The sequence below is a fragment of the Octopus sinensis genome, linkage group LG14, assembly GCF_006345805.1.
Source record: "Octopus sinensis linkage group LG14, ASM634580v1, whole genome shotgun sequence".
NCBI classification, from domain to species: domain Eukaryota; kingdom Metazoa; phylum Mollusca; class Cephalopoda; order Octopoda; family Octopodidae; genus Octopus; species Octopus sinensis.
Window position 1 is genome coordinate 38,321,604 of NC_043010.1, and position 10,000 is coordinate 38,331,603.

Consider the following 10,000-nt stretch of genomic DNA (forward strand, 5'->3'; position numbering starts at 1 on the left):
ACAATCGGATGGAGGATGCCCGAGATCCTAGAAGACACACACACAGACAGACAAAACGGATTTTATGTAATACGACACACACACACACACACACACGCACACACACATGCACACACCCAGACACACGAAAATTTAATATTCATGTATAGCACATCATGTGTATTTTAAAATCTAAGTTAAATTCAAAGTAGTTTAGCCGCAGTTTTTAAAAGTCTTTTGCGGTTGAACATTAAACTATGAATACGTCTTGACATTTCCTTCGTATACAGGAAAGCATAAAAGTTCCGACATGTTTCATGGTTCGTTGATCAGTCATCAGAAGTAAAGTATCCCCCATCCACTACACACACACCGCAAACATTTTTTTTCTCTGTAAGAAGAGAATAACTGGATGTATTTACACCAGTTTAAAGATTCACAGCGAATGTCCTTAAAAGTGTCGTTTATTTGCTTTAAGTTTATCTTTCGAATCCGAAACGTTTTAAAGGGTCACAGCCATTCTTCAAAACGATATCCAGCTTACCTTTATCACAGAGATAGCCCATCTTTCCTGGAGGACACGTGCAAAGTCCAGTGAGTAAGTTACAACGTAAGTCCCCGTCGTGCACAGGACAAGCAGGACAGGACTGTTTACACCAGAAACCGTAATATCCAGGTTCGCATTCTGTAAAAGAAATAAAATACGTCTTAGAAAAATAAAATCAGAAAATGCGCAAGTAAGTTGTGCACAAGCAGGCAAGCGTTTAGCATTTTTTTTTAATGGCGAACAAGGAATGATCAGAGATCAAACGTGTAAATGATGATGACGATGACGACCACATCGACGACCACATCGACGACCCTCCTCCTCCTTCTCCTCCTCACCATCACCATCACCATCACATCATCATCATCATCATCATCATCATCATCATCATCATTGTTTTAGCGCCTAATTTTCCGTGCTTGAACAGATCAGACGGATATTCTATGGCCGCATTCCGTTTCGGTTGCCAACCGTCAATTGTTTCCCTATGACCGAACATGTTTTCGCGGAAGATTGTAAACGAACGATATCGCTTGCATGACGTGGAAATTCATTTACAACTGTCACCAGATGTCACAAGAATGAAACACAAACACAAATGCATGTGTGTGTGTGTGTGTGTGTGTGTGTGTGTGTGTGTGTGTGTACGGTAGGTTTCTTATAGTTTTCGTCTACCAAATCCAACTTATAAGGTTTTTGATCAATCAAGGGATTTAGTAGAAGGCACTTAGCCAAGGTGTCACACAGTGGGACCGAACTTGAGACCACGTGGTTGAAAAGTGAACTTCTCAATCATACACCTATACTGGCACCAGGTGAAATATTTTCAAAAACCATTTCTAAATATGAGATTAATACCTCGGGAAATTATATTTGTATTAACAACGACTCATCTCAGATATTTTGATATTTAAGATAATCTTACCTTCTTCGCATTTATCACCAATCCACCCAGGTTGACAGTGGCATTTACCCGTCTTCATGTCACATGATCCACCATTAGCACAGGTGCACACTCGGTCACAATTCTCACCCCATATACCATCAGGACAAGTACTGTTGCAAAAAACACCTGAGGAAAACAAAAATAACAACAAAAAAATTAACAAAATAACCAATAAATAAAAAACAAATGCACCCTTTTGAAGCCTAGCCAGGCTCATGGTACTTAATTTATCGACCTCGAAAGGATGAAAGGCAAAGTTGACCTCGGCGGAATTTGAACTCAGGGCGTAACGGCAGACGAAATACCTATTTCTTTACTACCCACAAAGGGCTAAACACAGAGAGGACAAACAAGGACAGACAAACGGATTAAGTCGATTATATCGACCCCAGTGCGTAACTGGTACTTATTTAATCGACCCCGAAAGGATGAAAGGCAAAGACGACTTCGGCGGAATTTGAACTCAGAACGTAGCGGCAGACGAAATACCGCTAAGTATTTCGCCTGGCGTGCTAACGTTTCTGCCAACTTGCATTGTCGGCATTGCGAGCAGACATTCACAGGCAAAGGGATAATGTCGGCATAATGAACAGACAGTCTCTTCACACGCATTTCTAATTTCTGAAAGAATTAACGTTTTCCTTTCTAATATTATTATATATGAATGGGTATCACATTTATCTTACCTGTCCATCCATGTTCACATGAACAGAGTCCAGTTTCTGAGTCACACCTGGCAGTATTGGAAGCGGTACAAGGACATTGTTCTCTACAGTTGACACCGAAACGACCATTCTGTTGAAAAAGACAGGCAGAAGGAGAAGAAGATAAGCGAAGATGAGGGGGTGCTGTGGGAGGATTAGAATTAGATCAATAAACAAATATATTAACTTGATAAAGGCGCAGGGGTGACTGTTGGTTTTAGAGAAGCAGAAGATCGGCGACCGCCTTTTGCCTTCTCCCATTAATATCATTATTTCGTTTATCATTTCATCTCATTTGTGTTATTGTCCAGCACGCAGCTACATCTGTGTAATAACCTTGTGGCAAAATATATGAATAAATGTTTGCTTTCCAACTACATGGTTCGGGGTTCAGTCCCACTGCGTGGCATTTTGGGCTAGTGACTTCAGTCAATTGACTGAAACAAGTAAAAGAATAAATGAATATATTCGCCTTTTTGTAGTGACTCGGTAGCCAAAAACTCAAGCTAAAATTCTCCCTCAAATCACATCGTGCCGTATTATTTAAAAGAACAGATTTGATAATGCCATATTGGAAGTGTAAAAATACAGGAACGCCTTTGATCACAGGTCTGCACGATTAGGGTTAATTTGAAGCAAAAAGACAACACACATACAGATAGAGAGGTGGAGAAACAGAGAAAGCGAGAGAGAAGCAGAGAGAGAGAGAGAGAGAGAGAGAGAGAGAGAGCAGAAAAAGAAAGAGAAACAGAGAAACAGAGGGAAGAAAGACATTAAAACAAAGTAATAAATAATATAACAGAAAAGCGAAACTGTGCTCACCGGACAAGTGTCTTCACAATGAATTCCTTTGAATCCCGGCTTACAATGACATTCTCCAGTGACGTGATCGCACGATGCATCGTTCCTACAATCGCAGACTCTGCTACAGTTCTGTCCATACAAAACCCCGGGGCACTGTTCTTCGCACATATGACCTCGCCAACCTAAAATAAAAACAGTATTGACATTTCATTCAATGCTATTGTCTTGGCAATCAACGTTTGCCACTTTTTGCATTCAATATTACTAACTTGGCATTCAGTTGTATCGACATAACAGTCAATATTCGCTACTTAACATTCAAACGTTACCACTTCGGCATTCAATGCTATCAACTTGAAATTTAACGATGCTGAATCTCCATTCAACTTTACCAATTCTATATTTAATGCTAACAATACGACGCTAAAAATTAGCCATTTCGTATTCAAATTTATCGACTTGGAGTTCATAACAATTTCGGTAACTTTCGTTTAATATTCAGCGCTATTGACCAGGTATGCAGTGGTAACGATCTTGGTAATGGTACTTCATGCTTGGCATGTGTTCTCGTTAACAATGCATCCCAGCTAGCAGAATCGTTACAGCACCGAAATAAAATTCTTTTGCAGTATTTGTTCAGGTTGTTTACATTTTCATTTCAAATCCACTCGGGATCAACTTTACATTTTATCTCTCCGGGGGTCGATGAAAATAAAGTAACATAGTATTGATTTAAAATTTTGGCAAAAAGCCAGCATTTTCGGGTGAGGGGTTAAGTAGATTACTTTGACCCCAGTGCTCAACTGGTATTTATTTTATCAACCCCCGAAAGGACGAAAGGCAAAGTTGAACTCGGTGGAATTTGAATTCACCACATAAAGACGGACGAAATGCCGCTAAGTATTTTGCCCGGCGGGTCAACAATTCTGTCAGCTCTAAAATATCCTAATACTGATTTCAATTTTTGGCACAGGCCAGCAATTTCGACAGATAGTGTAAGTCGATTACATCGACCCCAGTGCTCAACTGGTACTTATTTTACCGACTTCGAAAGGATGAAAGGCAAAGGCGACCTCGGTGGAATTTGAACTCAGAACGTAACGGCAGACGAAATACCTATTTCTTTACTACCCACAAGGGGCTAAACACAGAGAAGACAAACAAGGACAGACAAACGGATTAAGTCGATTATATCGACCCCTGTGCGTAACATAGCCTCTCGGCCTGCTAAAAATAGCAGTATATCAACTCATCTGCAGTCGTTTTGTTCTTTTTTTTCAAGAACAAAAGTATTGGATAATGATACGTTGCTGTGGATATATGTGCACACACGTACTCGTTCTCTCTCTCTCTCTCTCTCTCTCTCTCTCTCTCTCTCTCTCTCTCTCTCTCTCTCTCTCTCTCTCTCTCTCTCTCTCTCTCACACACACACACACACACCATCATATGCATATATATATATATATAATATATATATACATATATATGTATGTATATATATAAGTATAGTATATGTATATATATATATATAGATGATATATATATATATATATATATATATCTATATATAATATATATATACATATATATGTGCTTATATATATATATATGTGCTTATATATATATATGTTCTTATATATATATATAATATATATATTATATATATAATATATGTGCTTATATATATATATATATATATATATGCATTGTGTCTGTGTGTGTGAGAACGAGTACGTGTGTGCACATATACCCACGACAACGTATCACTATCCAATACGTCTGTTCTTAAAAAAAAAAAGAACAAAACGACTGCAGACGAGTTGATATGCTGCTATTTTTAGCAGGCCGAGAGGCTATGTAGAGGCCTTCCATTGTTGGCTTGACACCACAACTAATATAGATGTATAAATAAACAAAACATAATTAAAACAATGTACCAATAAAGTGTATGCATTCTATAAACATGTCCAACTAAGAGCGGCCATGATGAAAACTAACACAACATAATGTGGCAGTGTTTTGACTGTTTGGTATTCAAAGAGGATTCTCATCATATTTCCTTGAAATGTTATCACAGCAATTATATACCTCTGATCGACATGTACATTTTTCTCTTTTTGTTTTATATATAAACAATAGCTTTACACGCTTCTTTGTTGCTGTTGCCGTTGCTTTTTTTTTATTTTTATTTGTGGTGTTGTTTAGCTTTCTCAGATTCGGCTCCAGACGAGCAAGGCTTTATGATCAAGCGGTCCCATGAATGTCCCGCGTAAACAGCAATTTTGAAGGGAGAGGAAAAGTTGGTGTCATCGAATCCCGTACTTGACTGCTACTTTATTCTATGGACCCTTCAGGGAGCGAAGGAAAAACGTAAAGAGTCGAAAAATTCCCTGCTAATCATTTTGTCTCTAATGATTCGGTCAACTGATACCCTTAATAATAATAATGATAGTAATAATAATAATAATAATCTTTTCTGTTCTAGGCACAAGGCCCGAAATTTTTTTTTGTGGTTGGGGGAGCTGTCGATTAGATCGATCCCGGTACGCAACTGTTACTTAATTTATCGACCCCGAAAGGATGAAAGGCAAAGTCCGCCTCGGCAGAATTTGAACTCAGAACGTAACGGCAGCTTACAGCCTTATTAATAATAATAATAATAATAATAATAATAATAATAATAATATAATAATATAATAATAATAATAATAATCTTTTCTATTCTATTCACAAGGCCCGAATTAAAAATTTTTTTTTGGTTGGGGCAACCGATTAGATCGACCCCAGTACGCAACTGCTACTTAATTTATCGATCCCGAAAGGATAAAAGGCTAAGTCGGCCTCAACAGAATTTGAACTCAGAACGTAACGGCAGCTTACATCCTTATTATTATTATTATTTTATTATTATTATATAAGGCCTGCAATTTTGGGGGAGGGGATAGTCGCTCATATCGACCGTAGTGTTTCACTGGTACTTAATTTATCGACCTCGAAAGGATGAAAGGCAAAGTCGACCTCGGCGGAATTTGAACTCAGAACGTAGTGACGGACTAAATGCCTCTAAGCACTTTGTCCGGCGTGCTAACGTTTCTACAGGCTCGCCGCCTAATTAATGATAAAATAATAATAACTAAATTAATTAATGAAAATACTAAAATATAATACGATAAAAAAAAAAGAAACCTTGTATAAGTCTGAGATACATAGAAAGAAATAAGAAAACATTGGTGAGGCTTTACAAAAAAGATAGAGGAGAGGAAAAAATAGGAATTATTAGAAAGAAAAAAGGAAGGAAGGAAGAGAGAAAAGAAAAGGATTTCTTGTTACCTGGCGCACAAATACAGAAACCAAAGTCTGGGAGACAAGTTCCGTTGTTTTGACAAATACATTTTTGTTCACATCGTGTTCCATACGTTCCTGGGTCGCATGGTTTTGTACAACTGGGGAAGATGGAAGACGAAATAATAACCATCACCGGGCGTGAAAACAAAATAATCACCAGTTATGTTATACTAATCTGTCTCTTGTAATATGTCACTCATGTATATATACATGCATACAACACGCATTCGTACACACATACATATACTACGCCATGCATACACACATACATGCATACATGCATATACGTACACACTAAAGAAAGCAATACACTGTTGGGCCCCCACCAAAATTCAATGCAAAATAATATTCAATATTCTATTTGAAATATCTAAATAACACAAATAAAAATTTTATATACATACACATGTTACATGCATACATATATACATATATATGTGACGAAAGAACTTTGGCCGAAATACGAGTAATGTAAAAAATAAAATAAAAAACGAAGCAAATTAACACCGAATATATAGTGCGTGTGTTTTATTGGCTAAACTGGCAACATGACCGTCCCCAAATACAACAATATCTCTTTCAACACACGAGTTCACATCAAGAATCTTGCAAAATGAATATATATATATAATATATATATATATATATATATATATGTATATATATATATATATATATTCAGTAATCCCCCGGCTATCGTTGGTGTTACGTTCTAAAACCCTCTGCGATAGGTGAAAATCCGCAAAATAGAAACAGCACTGTACTGTATATATATATTTTTATTTTATAATTGGTATATATATTTATTCTATATTAAATGCAAAACAACATCACGGAGGGATTGACGTAAGCTTAAATAATAAACCGCGATATGTGGATCGCGATATGGCGAGAGATTACTGTATACACATACATACACACACTGATATGAATAGATAGATAGATAGATAGATAGATAGATAGATAGATAGATAGATAGATAGATAGATAGATAGATAGATAGATAGATAGATAGATAGATAGATAGATATACATGCATATATGTACATGCATATATATATATACATAAAAGACCAACCCAAAAAGGGAGTTTCTGCATTATCGTTTGACATTAGAAATAACATCGAATTCTTCCTCAAATCATGCTCAGTTGTTTTCTAAAAATAATTAAGAATACATTTGATAACAAAAAGAAAAATGGGAGACTCAAGGTCTGAACGCCTTTAAGATAGGTTTGCTCAATGAAGACCAACTTGAGCAGCGAGGTTAAACAAAAATAACTGAAATATATTTTGTTATAGGCATCCAGTGAACTAAAAGTTGAACCTTTTCTACTTGTAGGCATAAGGCCCGAAATTTTTGGAGAGGGGGACAGTCGATTATATCGACCCCAGTGCGTAACTGGTACTTATTTGATCGACCCCGAAAGGATGAAAGGCAAAGTCGATCTCGGTGGAATTTGAACTCAGAACGTAGCGGCAGACGAAATACTGCTAAGCATTTCACCCGGCGTGCTAACGATTCTGCCAGTTCCCCGCCCTGTTGAACCTATATATTACTTCTTGAACTGAGTGGGATGGAAGACTTACTAACATTTTCTATTCAGAGCGTGTAAAAATATATAACTAAATGGCTCAAAATATTTAATCTGGTATTTTTGTATTCCTGCAAGTCTATCTTCCATATTTTCACATCTTTAACGAAACAAATCCACTCATTCATACATTCGCCAATTTATTTCCAGAAAATATCTGAATAACAGAGTTGACATCCCACCAAAAACAACAAAAGAATGTTACGAAATAAGCCGTAACAGAACGTAAAATAACGGAACTTTAAATCAAACGAAATTTAAATAAATACTCACAGATGTCCTTGCCAACCAGGTGCACATGTACAATTCCCAATAATTGGATCACAATCACCTCCGTTCTGACACTGACACATTTTTGAACAGTCTTTCCCGTAGAATGGTACCGGACAGGGCTGCTGGCATCGTTCGCCTTTGAAACCGGGACTACATTCACATTTACCAGTCCCTGGATGGCATCTAAAATAAAACAGAATATATTTACCGAATATATAGGTATTTTAGCTTATTTTGACTAAGTACAAGATTAGTTTATATATATATATACTCAAAATAAGCAACAAGAATGACTCCGGTAATTTGGTACAATCGTTTCGTACTACATCATTTTATTAAATGTTGTAAGTATTACAACAGATTTAAGATGCTGAGTACTCATCAGCCAGTTATAGAGGTTTTCCATTAATACAAAAATGTTCAAATCAAGTGGCAACATTATAGAGAAGGTAGATATACAGACAAAGATGTATATATATATATATATATAAGCCTATGTCAATTTTTATATTGGTCTACAACTCGGTAAGAATGTTACACACAAATACGTACACATACTCACGCACATACACACAGAGGCTCACACACATGTATATATACATACATGTGTAACAAGGAATACGTGATGCTTGTTGTCTTCTTGCAGCATGGCCTGTGACTGACCTTACACGCAATTTGACAGTTGTTTCTGTCTCTCTTTAGCCAATTATTATTCTACCATCAACTTATCGCTATCTATATCGCTGTGTATAAGACAACTTACCGCATTGTGTTCTGCCAGTCACATTCACATGTATGAGAACAGTATTTTCCATAAGTGATCGGTGAACAAACTGAAAGTAAAAAAAAGAATGCTCAGTACTTGGATTAGTGCTAATGTATTTTAATCTCGAGTTGTTATTCATTTTCGTGAGATTACTTGTCAAACGAAAAGTGATTACATGAAACTTGCCTGATGAACAAAAAAAGGCGAAACTCCAAAGTATTGGGTCATCCCATAAATAATGCGGATTTTGAATTGCGTGATATAAAAGTCGGAGGGAGGCGGGATAAACTACCTGTATCAACTCACTATAAAAGCAGATAGTAATTTTAACTTGCCTTATTCTTAGTGCAAATTTTGAAGAGAGCAGTTCAATTTTTACATTTTTTTAAATTTTCAAAACTATAATGGAAGTAACAAAGGAGCATATTTTGCTTTTTGAATTCCATAAAGGCAACAACGGAAAGTGCGAGGAATATTGATGCAGCACATGGGGATCGGACAATAAGTGTAAGCCAGTTTCAACTGTGGTTCCGGAAATTCCAGCCCAGAAACTACAGCCTAGAAGACGAGCCTTGTCCTGGAAGATCTGTAGAGTTCGGCGAGGACGTCCTGCAAACCCTGGTGGAAGAAAATCTCATCGCAACTGTTGAGGAACTAGCAGAGAATCTTGGGCTTGGTCATTCAACCATTCATCGACACCTGCGTGCCATCGGAAAAGTCAGCAAATTGGGTCAATGGGTTCCTTGCATACTTTCCAAGTCTAATCGCGCGCAGGCTAAAGAAGGTCTTCACACACGTAAGGTGTTGTTATCTGTTTAGTGGGATAGGAAAGGTTTAGTCCACTTTGAACTTTTAAACCCAAACCGAACGATAACAAAGGAGATCTACTGCGAGCAGCTCGCGCGGCTTAAGTCAGCGCAAGAAGAAAAATGACCATCTTTGGTTTCAAGACGAAAGATGTTCTTCCATCAGGATAATGCTCGGTCACAGACAGCGAGGATGATATTCCAAAGACTGGAATGTCCATATTCACCGGACCTTG

The 10,000-nt window shown here is 37.2% G+C and overlaps 1 protein-coding gene across 2 annotated transcripts in view; it reads right to left on the minus strand.

The window, feature by feature from the left end:
- The window catches only part of LOC115219073 (multiple epidermal growth factor-like domains protein 10), a 103,398-nt gene that overhangs the window by 12,464 nt on the left and 80,934 nt on the right, over window positions 1-10,000 (minus strand). For both annotated transcript variants that reach the window (XM_029789135.2, XM_029789138.2), the window contains exons 11-17: window positions 8,956-9,025; window positions 8,193-8,375; window positions 6,311-6,423; window positions 2,999-3,162; window positions 2,159-2,267; window positions 1,452-1,598; window positions 524-664 (exon numbers count right to left, since the gene is read on the minus strand). In XM_029789135.2, coding sequence (XP_029644995.1) covers window positions 524-664; window positions 1,452-1,598; window positions 2,159-2,267; window positions 2,999-3,162; window positions 6,311-6,423; window positions 8,193-8,375; window positions 8,956-9,025 — 927 coding nt within the window. The remainder of the gene's footprint in view (window positions 1-523; window positions 665-1,451; window positions 1,599-2,158; window positions 2,268-2,998; window positions 3,163-6,310; window positions 6,424-8,192; window positions 8,376-8,955; window positions 9,026-10,000) is intronic.